The sequence below is a fragment of the Crocodylus porosus genome, unplaced genomic scaffold, assembly GCF_001723895.1.
Source record: "Crocodylus porosus isolate Cpor-Errol unplaced genomic scaffold, CroPor_comp1, whole genome shotgun sequence".
NCBI classification, from domain to species: Eukaryota; Metazoa; Chordata; order Crocodylia; family Crocodylidae; genus Crocodylus; species Crocodylus porosus.
This window is the reverse complement of record NW_017728906.1, coordinates 203219028-203233540: the sequence shown is the minus strand read 5'-3', so window position 1 is coordinate 203233540 and position 14513 is coordinate 203219028. Positions and strand designations below refer to the sequence as shown.

The 14513-nt window shown below is 50.0% G+C and overlaps 1 protein-coding gene across 1 annotated transcript in view; it reads right to left on the bottom strand.

Moving 5' to 3' along the window:
* CHRDL2 (chordin like 2) overlaps window positions 1–13687 on the bottom strand; it is a 35694-nt gene extending 22007 nt beyond the window's left edge. Inside the window, exons 1-4 of the mRNA XM_019530551.1 lie at window positions 13533–13687; window positions 11766–11859; window positions 10914–11056; window positions 5570–5663 (exon numbers count right to left, since the gene is read on the bottom strand). Coding sequence (XP_019386096.1) covers window positions 5570–5663; window positions 10914–11056; window positions 11766–11859; window positions 13533–13637 — 436 coding nt within the window. The 5' untranslated portion in view covers window positions 13638–13687. The remainder of the gene's footprint in view (window positions 1–5569; window positions 5664–10913; window positions 11057–11765; window positions 11860–13532) is intronic.
* Between the last annotated feature and the right edge of the window lie 826 nt (window positions 13688–14513).

The window sequence follows — 14513 nt, the reverse complement described above, 5'->3', positions numbered from 1 at the left end:
TAAACACCATCAGGTTCTCATCTGCCCATTTGCTGAGCTTGTCCAGGTCAGCCTGGATCACCCGCCTATCTTCTGGTGTGGATGCTTTGCCCCAAAGTTTGGTGTCATCGGCTGGAAAGTTTTGTTGTTCTCCGCTGGACCCTGGCTGCCATGCTGGAGATTATTCTGGGAAGAATGGGCTCCTTTCAAATGACAGTCAGAGGAAACACCTTTAAGTGATTAACGTGGGGGGGCGGCAATTATTTTGGGTGGAGGGCCGCTTACTGAGTTTTGGCAAGGCATCGGGGGCTGCATTTTAGGGGCCCCACAGGCCAGATAAAATGGCCTGGCAGGCTACATCTGGCCCACAGGCCGCATTTTGCCCACCCCTGGTTAAAGGCTTGTCTTTAATGCAGTGGGGACGGGTCCCAGTGCAACCCCTGACATGCTCAAAAGCTGAAATGTCACAAATCAGTGCATGCTGGGTGCTAAACCACTTTGCTCATCCAACCTTTCTCTGAGTCTCAGAATGAGAACTTGGCCTTATGAAAATTTGGTTGCTAAAGTGTGGGCATGGGAATCCTTCACTGATAAATCAGCACGTGCTTAAGTCAAGATTGGCAGTGGCAGAGGAGACTTCATCATGGAGGTCTTTAAAAGCTCTTTTTGTCTTTTGCGTGAGTATTTTACAACTCCAAGAAAACACTGCTACTAGCATGTCCTGGAGGCTTGGATTTTGAAGATGCAGCCGTCTTCTTTTCAACAGCAGTACAGGCTGCCAAGCATGGCAAGGGGATAGTGGTATTGTGTGTTTAGCATCCTGGCTGGCTTCCTCAGGGTTTGGTGACTTCTGGCAATGCTAGACACATGTATGCAACTTGCGGGGAGGAACACAGGAAGATGGACTGCAGGACAAAGGTGTCCAGGAGGGCTGGGAGTTTCTAAAGGGCACAGTATTGGAAACCCAAAAAGAAATTGTCCAAACATGATGGAAGCACAAGAGGAATGGGAAGAAACCAATGTGGCTGCACAAGAGGCTTCAAGGGTGCCTCAAATGCAAAAGGAAAGCATAGAGGCAATGGAAAAATAGGCAGGTCACCAAGGAAGCGTACCAGGAAATAGCAAGATCCTGCAGGGACAAAATCAGGAAGGTGAAGGTAAAAATTGAGCTGCCCTAGGCAGGGGAGGTTAAGGGCAATAAGAACTCTTATCATAGAAATTAAGGGCTGGAAGGGACCTCGAAAGATCATTGAGTCCAGACCCCATCTTCTTATGAGAAGATGCCAAGAAGGCAGAGATACTCAACAACTACTTTGCCTCAGTCTTCACAACAAAATTAAGGTGAAACCAGACACCTAATAAGGATTATTTGGATGAGGAAGGAGACAAGCTGAGGGATGAGGTAGCAAAAGAGACAGTCAGCGAGCTTCTGATGGGTCTGAATGAATTTGAATCAGCAGGGCTGGATGAACTTCATCCCACGGTACTGAAAGACCCGGCAGAGATCTTCGAGCCCTTGGCAATGATATGCATGACGCTGTGGGAGATGGGCCAGGTACCAGAGGACTGGAAAAAGGCCAACATAGTGCCCCACTTTAAAAAAGGCAAAAAGGAGGACCTGGAGACCTACAGCCCTGTTAGCCTCAACTCAATACCTGGGAGGTTACTGGAGCACATTACAAGGGAATCCATTTGCCAGCATCTGGCTAAGGAAAGGTTGATCACAAGCACCCAGCATGGATTTACTAAGAACAAATTGTGCCAAACAAATCTGATCTCCTCCTTCAACCAAGTAACTACTGTGGATATAGAATATCTGGACTTTATCGAGGCTTTTGGCAAGGTCCCACATGACCTTCTCATAAACAAATTGGAGAAATATGGGCTAGACAAAACTCCTATAAAGTGGGGAGACAGCTGGCTCAATAGCCACAAACAAAAAGTAGTTACAAATGGGTCCATGTCAAAATAGCAGGAGGTTTTGAGCGGAGTCCCACAGGGGTCTGTCCTGGGCCTAATGCTGTTCACCGTGATTATTAATGACTTGGATGCCGGCATAGAAAGCTTCTTCAGCAAGTTTGCAAATGATACATAACTAAGAAGTTTTGTGAGCACATTGGAGAATAGGAACCCACTTCAGAAGGATCTTGACAGACTGGAAAGTTGGGCTGGAGCTAACGGGGTGAAGTTCAGTGTGGACAAATGCAAAGTGCTGTTCCTGGGGAAGAAGAATCAAAAATACAAACACAAAATGTGAGACACTTGGCTGGATGGTAGCACTACAAGGAAGGATCTAGGAGTTATGATAGATCACAGACTCAGCATGAATTTGCAGTGTGATATACTGCAAATCAGTGGTTTTCAACCTGTGGCGGACAGACCCCTGGGGGTCCACAAACTATGTCTAAGGGGTCTGCAAAAGATGACTACGATCAATCAAAAGCACGTGAATTCCCACGCTTACAATTCAAAGAGGTCCACACCTCCATTCGAAATTTTTTAGGGGTCCACAAATGAAAAATAGTTGAAAGCCACTACCATAAATGCACCAAAGGCAAGTATGGTTTTGGGCTTCTTCAACAGAAGCATTAGGTGCAAGACACAGGAGGTGATAATACCTCTCTACTCAGCACTGGCGAGGCCTCCCCTGGAGTGCTGCGTGCAGTCCTGGACTCCACGTGGACATGGAGAAGTTAAAGAGGGTTCAGAGGTGGGTGATAAAAATGATAATAGGCTTCCAAGGCATGTCACAGGAGAGGCTGAAGGAAATTGCCACGTTCAGCTTGTGGATAAGACACTTAAGAGGGCACAAGACAGCAGTCTTCAAATACTTGAAGGGCTGCCATAAAGAAGAGGGAAAGCACCTTTTCTCTCTTGCTGCAGAGATGAGGACATGGACCAAGCTGCAGCAAAGTACGACCAGATAGGATCTCAGCAAAAACGTCTTCACTGTGGGAGCAGGGAGGCAGTGGGATGGATGCCCACGGAAGATGTGGACTGTCCATCACTGGAGGTGTTCAACAGGTTGGACAGGCACTGGTCAGGGAGGATCTAGGTGTAGCCATGCCTATGTTCTCCTATGGAGATGTCCTAGGCTTCTGGGCTTTGCTGGTTGCTGCATGGGGCCAGGAAGGAGTTTTAAGCTGCTATGAGTTTTTTCCCCCTTCCTCAGCAGCTTTGGACGATGGCTGCAGCCCAAGCTGGGGATTTTGACTGGGCTGTACCAGTGCTCCTGCTGGGACTTTAGCCTGGAGGTTTCTGGCTAGACTGTCTTGGCCCTGCACTCAGGGTCAGACCAACACCACATTTGGGGTCAGGAAGGAATTTTGCCCCGTGCTAAGATTGGTGCAGACTGGGGGGGGGTTGCCTTCCTCTGTAGCAAGGGATGCGGCCCTTCCTGTGTTCTCTCAAGTGTACGTTAACACCCTTTGCAGCAGCAGGGTGTTGGCTGGTATTGTGCCCCTGCCCAACCCTTGCCAGGTTCAGGTATGATGTCATGTTGTGTTAGGGCTGACTGCGTAGTTTTACTAATAGGTTAGACAATGGACTTGTATAGGATGGTTTGGACAGGGGTGATGCTGCCTCAAGCAGGGAGTTGGACTAGATGTGACCTCTGGACGTCCCTTCCAGCCCCACTGCTCTATGATGGGCTGCAAGGACGAGTCTGGAGAAGGCATGGGATAGAAGATGCAGCTGCTCTGCAAATAGGTCTTTTAGTAAGAAGCTAGTTTACTTTTAGAAACATAGGGCCAGAACCTATCCCACCTTGACTGACCCAGATGTAAAAGTAGACTTATCAGACACCTAAGTTTGATTCCATTCCACCTTGCTGAAATCCTTGAAAAACAGCTGACACAAAAGGCAGGTGGGTCCTCTTCCCCCTGATCACTGCTTTTTGGGACCAGAGTCTTATAAAGAAGATGATGCTGTGTAAGAAAAATAGGTGCATTCATGTTTTTTCAGAGATTTCAGTGGGCTGGCATAGGATCGCATGTAGGCGCCTGAGTTCACGTGGACGCCTAAAGGGTATGATAAGATCTGAGCAATGGAGGCCTCTCAAGCTATTGGAGTGCATGTTATTGTCAGTGTAGGAGCAGTAAAACCAAGAGCTTAATCTGCAGCAGTTCCCATGTCTTCCATGGCACAGTTTCAGATTTTCCCTGGTTCAGGGCTGTTAGGGGCTAACTTGCAACCCACAGGTTCTCAGGCAGCTCCCACTCCCCACCATTGCAGTGGTGGCTGGGGTCTCCAGCTCCCTCTTCCTCCTCTGGCTTCTTCCCCTTCTTCTGGGGACAGAGCAGGGCAGCGGGAGGGAGGGAGGGAGGGATCTGGGCTGCCTTGGCTGCCAGGCACCATGAGCCGCAGTGCATGTGGTGGGGAGGGGGCTGCTCACAAAGCATGCAGCCCCCATCTGCACCCCATACTGCATGTGACCTCTGGCTGCCCAGAAAATGAACAGCCCCGTGGCCTAGTGTAAGAGAGCAAAAATTGTGTCCTTACCTGCACATCATTGTATCATATGGCCAAGTGTCAGGGCATGTGCGCATATTCTTGGGACCTGCCTTACTTTAAGTGGCATGATCATAGACCGGGCCTCACCAGTGCATGTGTTCACTGGTGCCGGGAGCCACACCACTCATTTTTTCCCCAATCTAACCTCCCTGGATATATGTACAGATCAGCACGTCGATCGACCTAACCCTCATTAGGATGCTCTAGGTGTAACGTCTACATGTGCCCTAAGGCTATAGTGAGACAGGCTGGTATAGTGCCAGGCCTAAACCTCACCTAACAACATTGGGTTTGATTTTCCTACCACTTCCCCTGTTGTACATCAAGATGAATAACCACAAAGCTGATAGAGTCACACTTCTTCTGTAAGCGAGAGGAAAATCAAGCCTGTGTTGCATAAAATGCTAGAGGCTCTTAATTATATCAGAGTGGGTTTTTCTCCTGAGTCTGCCCATGACAGCCAGGCACTGTCATCGCCAGGGATCCTGGTTTTATCTGATAAAGAAAAAAATCCCATTTTTCAGATATTTCCCATGATTAAAATGAACCGCCACTAATATATAAATATATATGTATATAGTGGTATTTCCTTCTAATCACAAAAAAATGTGAATTTTGAGTTACTTTTTTATATTGGATATTTTTAGCAGAGAAAACCAGGATCCCTGGTCATCACCTTAACGCAAGCTCCAGGCCTACAGGTGCAACGCTGCCTCTCTTGTCGTGTCAGGGGACCACGAGATAAATCACGGCTGAGGACTGCACGCCTGATGCAGCTCCCATCAGTGATGTGCTATAATGTCAAAAAAATAATGCAGGCCACAGCTGCTATCATGCTTACACCACCCACAAATACGCCAGGGAGCTGGTGTGAGACACGAGAGCAGAACTGAGCCTGGGAGGCCTTTACACTTCGCTCTTTTCAGTGACAGGGAGGCAGAGCTGTGTGCGATTTCCAGCACAGTCATATTTAACAAGCTTGAAATTCTTGCTGCTGGCGAATCGAGAGGGCTGTGATTCCCATTCGCTGCCCTCCTCTCAGGCCTTGCTTTACTGCAGTAACACGTTCCCATATTACCTTTGCAGACTTGGCAGCAGGAGTCTGGCACGGAGAGGGGAGAGGAGCACAGCAGCTCAGGGCACGTCACCAAGCCGCAGTAAATCTGGCCTTCCTAGCAAGCACAAAAAGAGAGAAAGCCTTTTTTGTCGCTGTTCTCCAATAGCCAGGGGCTGAACTGTAGCACTGTAACTTTGCAGCAGACTTTCTTCGCTTGATTTCTTATTGAGATGCCACAACAAGACCCCCAGTTTACTGTAGCAAGGATGGCAGCTCTTGCATAATTTGCAGCACTGATCGGCCTGTCTCAACGCCGCCCATCACAGATCCCGAAGCAGCCTTCCCCTCTTGATCAAGGCTAACTGCTAAGTATAAAGCTCGTCTGACGGGCCAGGTCCTTATTGGCTGTAAATCAAATGCACCCTCTTGACTTCAGGAGAGCTAGTCTGCTTGACAGGGGTTAAAGAGGAGGCTCAGCATCCCCTGCTGTTCATTAGGATGAGAAACAGTGGCCAGACTGTGCAGATCAGAATCAAGCAATGCCGTCCGTGCTGTGCATCGCTTGCTCGGACAGGCAGGGGTAAGGCCGTAAGCGGTCCGAGGGGAACTGTGCTGATATTCTCTGATCCACGTACAGCACCTAGCGCAACCATCACATCAATGCTAACCGCCATCACCATCATGGCTATCACGAGGTTTCACCCTAAACCTTTTCAGCGGGCTTCTAGCACAGGTTGGTTGAGAGGCGTGTTCAGGTTGTGGGTCTGTGAGCTCTGCTTTACAGACTACGGAGGGAAGAAATTATTTTGATTAATCGTGTGATCAGAGGAAATTAAGTTCTGACTAGCAAAACCATGCCAGGATCCTGCTAAGGACCAGCATGGCTCACGCTCCAGCTCCATTTGCTGCAAAGGTAGAGCTATGAATGTGAGCCTGGAGCTGGCTCCAGATTTTGTGACTCTGCCCTCTACCAAGTCAATCCTAATCCCCCAGAACCAAGCCCCTCCAGCAGTTCAGTTCATAACTTGGAGCCAGAGATGCATTTTGTGGTTTCGGCACACCCCTCTTGATTACCGGTTGGAAAAAGGCCTGGAAAATGCCAGAGTTGTGCAAATTAAATCTGAAAAATAATAGATGTCGTTCTACCGTGGTGGTGAACATGGTAGAAGCCAACACAGCTTCACTGCAGCTGATGGATTTGCATGTACTTGCCCCAGGACAGGCTTTGGCCCATTAAGTAAAACTACTTCCAGAAGAAAAGTTATGCGCTGCAGCCCATGTCTCATCCAGAGCTCGGACATCAGTGCTGAATGGGACCTTCTCCCCCTTGCAAGCACCAGGGTTATTTTTCATTACATCTGTAATGTCTCCTTCAAGGGTAGCCTGGAGAGATGACCTATGAATATCTCTAGTTAAGGGAAGTCCACAAGATATTTCAGCGACCTCCGCTTACGACAGACCAGACTAAGCAAGAGCGCGTTTGCGATCCTTTTATTTTCTTCTTAGCATCCGAGACATCATTCCACTGAATAAACAGAGAACCGGAGACCAGGGAAAGCAAATCCATGGAGGTCAGTGGCTCTCCATCTCGTTAGACTCAAGACATCCCTTTGGAAACTGCCAGCTCTCAGCTTCCACTTGTTTTATGACTATGGAAAAATACTACAGCAAATCTCCTGTTGCAAAGATCTCAAAAAGATCCAAGAGGGCAGAATGCTTTTGAGACTATGTATTCCTGTTTGAAATCTCTGGGTTTATCTTGTGAATTCGTACCAGGGCAAAAATTGGCCAGCACCCCACAGCACCCTTGACAGGATTTGGCCGCACCCTATGTGACAATCACTGGCATCGTCAAACGAGTATAAGAGGGAAACAGACCTTGCGACAAAATGGTGCTTCATGGAGCCAGTCTGTGTCGAGAGCCCCACAGTGACTGCTGCTCCAGCTCCAGGCATGTAAATCCAGACTTATCGCCGCTGCCTTCAATGCATGGAGAGTGGAATTTGGTTCCTGTTTCTTTTAGGTCACAGCTGAGACTGTCAGGTTACCGCTAAGAGCGGTGGATGTAAATGCCTCCAGTGGACGAGAAGCAAATGTCATAAATAACAGAGCCGATGCCAAAGGCCGTGGGCTCGCTGCAGTTTTCAAAGAGGATAGTCAGCCCAGCTGTTCGTGCAGCTGTTTCGGCAGCTGGCAGCATCAGACACGAGCAATCAAAAACCAACTGGTGCACATCTTCATTGCAATCCTTATATTTTCCTCTTAGTAGCCAAGACATAGTCCGGCCGAATAAACAGGGAACCAGAGGGGAAGGAAAGCAATCCGACACATCTAATGAGAGTGGATGACGCGGGTCCTTGACCGGCCATGTCTCATAAAGCAGATGAACTTAAGCCAAACACTGGAGATGCCCAAGTATGGACAGAAGTATCCTTCCCATTGTGGAAATATTTCATACACAAAAACCTGCAAATCCATATGTCCACCCATATGCAGTCCCTGGGTCTGGTTCTACCCCACCATTATAGATGTCATTAGCAGTATGCTTGTGTTATATGGGTATAGTTGGGAGGACTGGTGCTTATGCCTATCTAATGTTTCTCTCTCGGCTGCCCCACGCTCCTGTCTATCTCTGAGTCTGGCTCTGCGTGTCAGATTCGGCCATCCTTCCTCATGGTGAGGACATTACAGCATAAGGCACCTTACAAAGAACCATGGTTCTGGCCCACCTGATGCAAATATAATTGATGGTGTATGGTAGAGCATCGGGTCCTGACGTGGCTTTCAGATGATGTTTGGAGTGACTTTGTAAGAGGTGATGAAAGTGGTTGACACAGCCAGACTGAAGCATCTGTTCTTTACCTAAAGGGAACAACGGAGGCAATCCCAGTGCCAACACCAACACCACTTGGCATGCCAGGGCCACCTCTTGCAACGAAAGTAGTTTGCTTTCCATGGCTCGCTGGCTCCTTGGCTTCTCTCCTGAGGTTTTCAACAAGGGAGGTACTGTCCACTGCGATGAGGACACTTGACCATTAGGAATTGGTCAGAGACCAAAACCTCGTTCCACATGGACCTTCCAAGAGTCTGCAGGTACTAATGACAGCTGGACACTTTGCTGTGAGACTTGAGCTGAAACAGCCGTGCAGAGCTGACTAGCTCCAGATCCCATCCCCCTGACCTTAGCTGTCTGCTCTCCCTCAGTATCTTCATACAATACCTGCAATGAAGCAATCTCTGTACAAAACTTGTGTTTTTATGGCCCTGGGACATGTAGAGCATTGGAAAGTTACCATATGGTTTCCAAGCTCAGAGTGGTCATTGCTCTTAGTTTTATGCTCTCCTCTTTCCCATTACTCCTGGAGTAGAAGAGGACACTCAATCTATCCTCAGACACTCAGGCCTGGAGTCATCCTGCATCAGACATCCATCTTTGGCCCACACAATGGATAAGCTGTGTTCCTGCCAGCATAGTAAAGAGTTTGAAAAGTAAACAGGAGTTGGGACATGTTTTCAACAGGCTGTTAATGCGATCCAATTGTGCAGGCAGGGTAAAATGCAGATGCAGAAGGCTGACAGATCTAAGCCAGGCCTATGCCTGAGCCTGCTGCTGGATCCGCAGGCTTTCTGAGAAGACAGACATTTATTAAATGCCCACTGGCGGTGCTGGCAAACAAGGGAGACAAGAGATGCCCCTGCTAGTGATCTGCTTAGGCCTTGGAGATGATAGAAAGACTGCACACAGTACCTCCGTCTACTTCTGATCACAGCTGTGAATGCTATCTAATGACAGAGGATCCTGCAACCCAGGAGTGCCACGGGCCACATAATGGCCCACAGAGGTGGGCTGCCAGGCCTGTGGCACTTCTCAGTGTGTCAGCAGGCCAGCACCCCACCCACCCTTTGCCTGCCACTGAATTTCTGGTTTCGTGTCGCTATTCAGCAGACAGATCAGGAGCACGTGGATGAGCAATGGCAGCCCCGTGTGTTGTACATCCACCCAGCACCTGTGGCAAGAAGCTCTGTGAGCTGGATACAGAAGTGGGTTGTCCAGCCCATGAGAAGCCCCCCGGTCCAGATGTGACCTGTCAACTCATTTGAATTTGATCTCTGTGGTATGCACCTGCAATCTCGGGGCTGCTGACTGAGGAATAATGTAGGAGCTTCCTACAAAATACAGGAACTGCAAGGGACTGCCTGGTTCATCAAGTCCTGTCCCCTGCTGTTGCAGGCGCCGTGTCACATTAATGACCTTTTACAGAAGCAAGGTATTGGCTGCTGTGGTCCCCCTGCTTTACCTGTGGCAGGTAAGGGTATGATGTCTTGTGTGGTGCCAGGGTTGAGGGTAGTTTTATGAAGAGGGTAGGTTGTGGATTCGTATAGGATGGTTTGGGTAGGGATGATTCTGCCTCAGGTGGGGGTTGGTCTAGATGACCTCTGGAGCTCCCTTCCAGCCCTACTTCCCTCTGATTCTGTCCATGATTTTGTGCTGTGAATGCACACGAGGCTCTTTTGCCATGAGAGTGCTGTATGAGACATCCTGGGAAGCAAGGCAGCCATGGATGTCTAAGTGTACAGGGGCAGCACTGCAACATGGTGATGGGGCTGGCCTCCCGTCTTGGATCTAGAAGTGAAGGGGGCCAGGTGTTGTCATGCAGACAGTAGTGCTGCTTCATAAGAAACCCCAGACGGTCAGCGCCCAGGTCCATGCAGCCCAGAATCCCATCCTCGTGGGTCCCATCCACAGCAAGGTGTCTGCGAGAAGCTCCAGTTGAGGTTTGTAGCATCCCTCTGTCAGGGACGGTGGGTCTTCCCTTTGAATGTGTAACATGAGTTTGGACCAAGCACTGGAAAGGTCTACACTGGAAATGGAGATCGGAAGCCAGCCACAGGTACCACTCAGATGAAACTGCCCCGACTGCTGGGCAAGGAGCTGATTCTCCCCTCCGTTATTCAGGTTTCCCTCCAATATAAATCCATTAACTGCAGTGAAATTACTGCCTGTTTACACGCGTGCAAGAGCAGAATCCTAGCCAGAGGGACAGACCCGTTATGCACACATGGAGCAGCCCCGTGTCCTATGGGCTAATACCATGGAAGGCAAAAGGACTCCTTCGTGGAGAGAGGCACTGCTCCATACATGGAAAGCTGCTGCAATCGTGCCCCTGGCAGGACCACAACCTCAAGAGCTGTAATGCTCCTATGCTGATGGCCATGGGTAGCTGAGCTCCTCGGATGACCTGCAGCATTGTGATACTGCGTTCATAGGGTCAGGGGGAGATGACACAGGCTTGGATGGCCATATCCTCCCCACACCGGCCCTCCACGCTGGACTCAGACCCCCTTGGGTTCAAAAATAGCTTACAGAGCAGCTGCACTGGACGCACTGATGGGGCTGCCGAGAAGGGAAGAGCTCACTGGTGGTAAACATCTCCCCTTGTTGGTAGGTCGTCCCGTTGTATTGGCAAGACTTCACAGGCGCCCGGAGGCCAGACGGCGTGTGCGGCTCTGCAGGGGGAGAAGGCGGACAGAAACAAGACTGCTGAGCTCCACGGCTTCCCCGGCCCAGCCCGCAGGAGGTGAAACGCTGATGCTAAACAGATTCCCGGCGCTGACACGGCTCTGAATAATGGGAAGCCGGGACCACCTTCCAGGGGAAACATAAACAGAGCGTGTATTTATCAGATCCCTAAAACTGGATCCAGGCTCGCCTGCACCATCAATAGCTGGAATGAAACCCATAAGCACAGCTCAACCCACCTCTCTGAGCATAATTTATCTTGAAATGAGAGCTGCATCGCGAAGGACACAGCCGTAGCCAGACTGTTCCAGGAGAGGACACGTAGATCAGGCAGACCCATTTCCGTCTTTTTTCCCCCCAGGTCCCAGTGCCTGCTGCCTTCCACTAGCACCAACACCCCGGCTTGGAGCAAGCCAGGGAATAGGTGGGTATTGATCCTGCCCCACCAGTTCATCATTCACCGTCTGCCCTGGAACCCAGCCCAGCAGAGCAGGAAGGCAGGCTACTCACCCTCCAGACACCCACCTTGTGTAAGTCACAGCCTAGCCCTTTAAGGGGGAGTTTGCTGCCTCCAGGGCTCCATGCGTCCCATTTTTCTTATGTCTCAGCCTGTCCAAGAGCTAAAGGATCATGCTGAAAGGAAAACCTGCTCCTGGGCCAACAGAAAGAGAGAGCCCGGGCCAGAACGGCACTTACCGGCGCAGCGTGGGCAGCACTGCTGGGGCTCGGTGACGGGATTGATGCAATGCATGGCCGGGCACTGGATCTGGTAGCAGCTCACGCTTATGCTCTGTTGGCACAGAGAGAGCATGGGGCCGTGTCAGCCAAAAAGTTAAGACTGCCTCCCCCACCCTGATGTCTCGTGCAGTATCAGGCAGTGTAACTCAGAGGTCAGATAATGGATTTGTCTGCGATGGTTTGGACAGGGCTGATCCTGCCTCAGGCAGGGGCTGGACTAGGTGACCTACAGAGGTCCCTTGCAGCCCCACTTCTCTATGATTTCTCTGAAGATGCCACCTCATTTGGCCTTTACCAAGCCAGAGGTGCAACTGGCCAGTATGGTGACCGGGACATCTATGACCTCCATCCCCCCACTCTTTGCCCCGCACCCTACACCTTCAGCACTGAAGAGGGCAGAGCAGGGGTGGAGGGGGATGTTCGCTGCTGCTGGGGGTGATGTCCCTTCCTATGTTTTTGGCCTCGGAGCAGCCATTTCAACACCAGCTTCCAGCTGCAAAACCTGAGGTGACTTCTCCCCAGAGCTGCTGCAGGAAAGGCACTCCAACGGCAGAAGAAGCTAAGCCAAGTGACCCCCGTGGAAGGTTTGTGATATTTAAACTGTTGGGGAGAACCTATACTGGCACCCAGGTAAGATCCTCAAGAAACCCCATCATTGCCAGGCTGCTCGGTAGCTGCATCCTGAAAGCGTCCTCCCCTGTGCTCAGATCCCAGTTCCTCCCAACAGTGCCACGTCTCACCGTTGGGCACCCTCTTCTCCACATTTATCAGGTTCTCTAGGAGCAGTGGCTTAGTTTGGGACTCTGATTAGGTCTTGCCCTAGACAGGTCTCAGTGGTGACAAGGGATACCCAAGCTGGCTCACATGGTGCAAGCTCAGGTGCCAGCAGCTGTGTTAGCGAATTCTCTACGCAGGGCAGCGTACCTCTGAAGGCAGGGGACCTGCTTCTGGTCCCCAAGCTACCTCCGGTGTCTCTACACTTCACTGCATTGTGCACTGTAAACAGATTTTCCAATCTGGCTTCTGTTCTGTCTCTGCTACAATGTGGCTTTAGCTTGGTTTTCCCTCCCCCTTTATTGGTGTTGCCTATTTAGTCTGTGTTTTGGGGGCAGGCATCCTCTATTGTTGTCGTGTGTTTGTACAGTACCTAATAGCATTTCCTCCATCTCCTTGGAGGCCCCTGTTAGGAAGGGTGCAAACATCCTCATCAGGACACGTCTTTCCTTCCTTCTGTGAGACATACGGGGCTCTTTGCTCCATGTCTTTTGTCACTCTGGGCTGTGTAGATATAGCTTACAGGGGAATGCAGAAGCCCCAGCTAGTACAGCACAGAGATACAAGTCTCTTCTGCAAGATGGACTAAGACCCAGGTATTGCCCCTCTGCTCCCATCCCATCCCTGCCTCCACTCCTGGTGCAGCATCTTGTCTCCCAACACCACTGCCATTCAAGGGTCAGGGCTGCACTTCATCAGCAGCCACATCTCCACCCACAAGTCGCTAGTGAGGCAGGAGGCAAGGCAGGCGAGAGCTGAAGTGGTCTAAGAGAGTTCAGCTGCAGAAGTTTTCTGAACAGATTAAGCTACTCCAAAACTTGAGGACCATTATCACAATCGCAGGACCCATCTCCCTGAAAGAGGTTTACTGCTGGATCTGGACCGATGACAGGCAGCAGAGGCAAAGCTAGCATGCAATGTCCTAGATGCCCATTCTTGTGCCAAACTCACCTCCGAGCAGGTGCATCGGATGCAGTACATCAGCCCTTGCGGCTCCAGGTAAGGGTGCCAGCTCTCTCCCGGACTGTACTTCTTGCCATTAAAGTCACAGAACATACCTGGACCTGTAAGTCGAGAAGTGGACACCACGTCAGAGAAGAGGTTTCCCTTAGAGAAGCATCCTCTTCCCCACCAAGAGATCAGCAGAGCTGAGTGCACACTTTCTAATGAACAATGTATTGATAGAGGGACTTTCAAGAGCACCCAGGAGAGTCAGGTGCTCAGATCCTAACTCCCACTGGCTTCTTTGAAGATCCTTAAACTCAATGGATTTCATCTTTCCTGTTGGCAGGTGGTGACTCTTTGGGTTTTATTCATTATTCAAGGTTATTCCACAATGTTTTTCACAAATTGTGTTTTACCCTGTTGGCTTGTCCTTCCAAGAGGGTATTGCACTGCTTCAGCTTTGGTCACAAAAGTGATGATTGATCATGAAAATCACCTAGCATTGTTTCTGTTCCTGGATTGGCCAAAGGTAATTCTGGCACATCCATTCTATGCTTTGCTTTGTGAAGACCTCTCCCACACTACAGTAATTCTCCTAGAGCCGACTGCATAGGCTCCTGGTCTGCTTTGGGGTGGTACATTTGGAAAGTGGATGCCATGGAGGATCACATCTTTAAGACTTTACACACAGAATCAAAGAATCGTAGGAAATGAGGGTTGGACCTCAGGTCATATCTAGCCCAACCTCCTACTCAAGGCAGGACCAGCCCCATCATCCCAGCCAGGGCTTTGTCCAGCTGGGTCTTAAAAACCTCCAAGTATGGAGATGCCACCAGCTCTTTGGGCAATGTGTTTCAGTGCTTAACTACCCTCCTAGTGAGAATTTTTTTCCTAACATCCAACCTCAACTTCCCTTGTTGCAATGTGAGCCCAGTCCTGTCGTCTGCCCCCACTGAGAACAGTCCAGCCCCATCCTCTTTCAAACCC